This window comes from Condylura cristata, unplaced genomic scaffold, assembly GCF_000260355.1.
Source record: "Condylura cristata isolate star-nosed mole 26May11 unplaced genomic scaffold, ConCri1.0 scaffold00041, whole genome shotgun sequence".
Taxonomy (NCBI): Eukaryota; Metazoa; Chordata; class Mammalia; order Eulipotyphla; family Talpidae; genus Condylura; species Condylura cristata.
The window spans coordinates 5714696-5716051 of NW_004567142.1; the positions used below are offsets into that span (position 1 = coordinate 5714696).

The 1356-nt window shown below is 74.3% G+C and overlaps 1 protein-coding gene across 1 annotated transcript in view; it reads right to left on the reverse strand.

The window, feature by feature from the left end:
- Positions 1-104, reverse strand: part of LOC101635631 (transmembrane protease serine 9-like) — a 51254-nt gene extending 51150 nt beyond the window's left edge. The window contains exon 1 of the mRNA XM_012733530.1: positions 34-104. Within this exon, the coding sequence (XP_012588984.1) occupies positions 34-85 (52 nt within the window). The 5' untranslated portion in view covers positions 86-104. The remainder of the gene's footprint in view (positions 1-33) is intronic.
- Between the last annotated feature and the right edge of the window lie 1252 nt (positions 105-1356).

A 1356-nucleotide genomic window follows, 5' to 3' on the forward strand; every position in this document is an offset into this window, starting at 1 on the left:
CCGCCCCGCCCCCGCCCCCGCGCACGTCCTTACCGCCCGTCGAGGCCACGGTCAGCACGGAGATCACCGCGGCCAGGGGCCACATGGCGGCTTCGGGGTGGGGGCCGGGCGGGTGAGGCCTGCGGAGAGAAACCCAAGGGGCGTTAAGGCGGAACCAAAAGCCCCGTCAGACGCCCCCCATCGGTGCTTGCGCCCCCCAGTCTGGGATCTCGCCTTTGCTCCGAGACACCTGACCCGCGTCGGCCCCCCTTCCTCCGCACATCCCACCCTCGGAGGAGACGTAGGAACGGGCAGGGGTGGCCGGCGCCCCGAGCCCAGCCGCCCCCAGCCCGGCCCCCCTCCGCGTCTCCAGCCCTTTCTCCGCTGGCCTGGGGGGGACGCGCAGCGCGGGATCTCGAGTCCCGCTCTCGCCGCCTCCGCGTGCGCCGCTGCGCCCCTGCGGACGCCGGTGTCGGCGCCGGCTCCAGCTTCCCGGCCTTGCCCGGCCAGGGCGGGCGCCCGGGCCCTTCCTCCTCCTCCCTCCCTGCCCCCGGCGCCCCCCGCCGGCGGCGGACCCTACCTGGGTGCGGCGGGGCGCAGAGCTTCGGCCGCTAGCTGCGTCCAGCTTGGGCCCCGACCATGGCTTTTAACCCCTGCTCTCCCTCCCCCGGCTGCCCGCGCTTCCCGGTGGCGGCCTTCCCTCCTCCACCCCCATAGGCTCAGCGGGCTCGCGGCGCCCCCAGGAGGGCTTGGCCCGGGTTGGGGCGGAGCTTCCTGGACCCGCGGCGACCCCGCCCAGGCCCGAGCTGAACCCACTGTGAACTCGGCAGTTCAGAGGGGAGGGGAAGCGCTCTGCCCTCCAGCCCACCGCGGCGCCGCGGCCCTCGGAGCCGGCTGTCCCTGCCTCGCGCCTCGCCCTGCACGCTCCCGGCCGGCCGGGCAGCCCTTCCTCGCAGGCCGCCGCGTCGCAGCCTCAGTCGGAACAGAGCAGCCCAGCGGCCATCGCCATCCGCGTCCAGGCTGGCTCAGCCCCACCAGCACACCGCGGGTCGCCCACCTGGGCTGCGGCCCGCATCCCACCCCAGCCCCCTCGACCTCTGGAGGCAGGGTGCCCAGGCGTCCCCGGACACTCCCTGGACAGAAAGGCACCTGAGACAGGCCGCAGAGTCCACTGTCTGACGCTGGGCAGGCAGCGATTGGACCTGGGAAAGCGCGAGTCAGATGCTGACCTGTGACCGTGTGGGCGCAGGTCGGGTGAGGTGAGGGAGTTCGTGGCCGTGGGAGCCAGCCGAGAGAAACAGGAATTGGCCACCTCTGGGGCCGGCATGGGGGGAAGAGGAAGGAGGAAGGGGCGGCGGTCCTGGAGTGGGCAGGTGC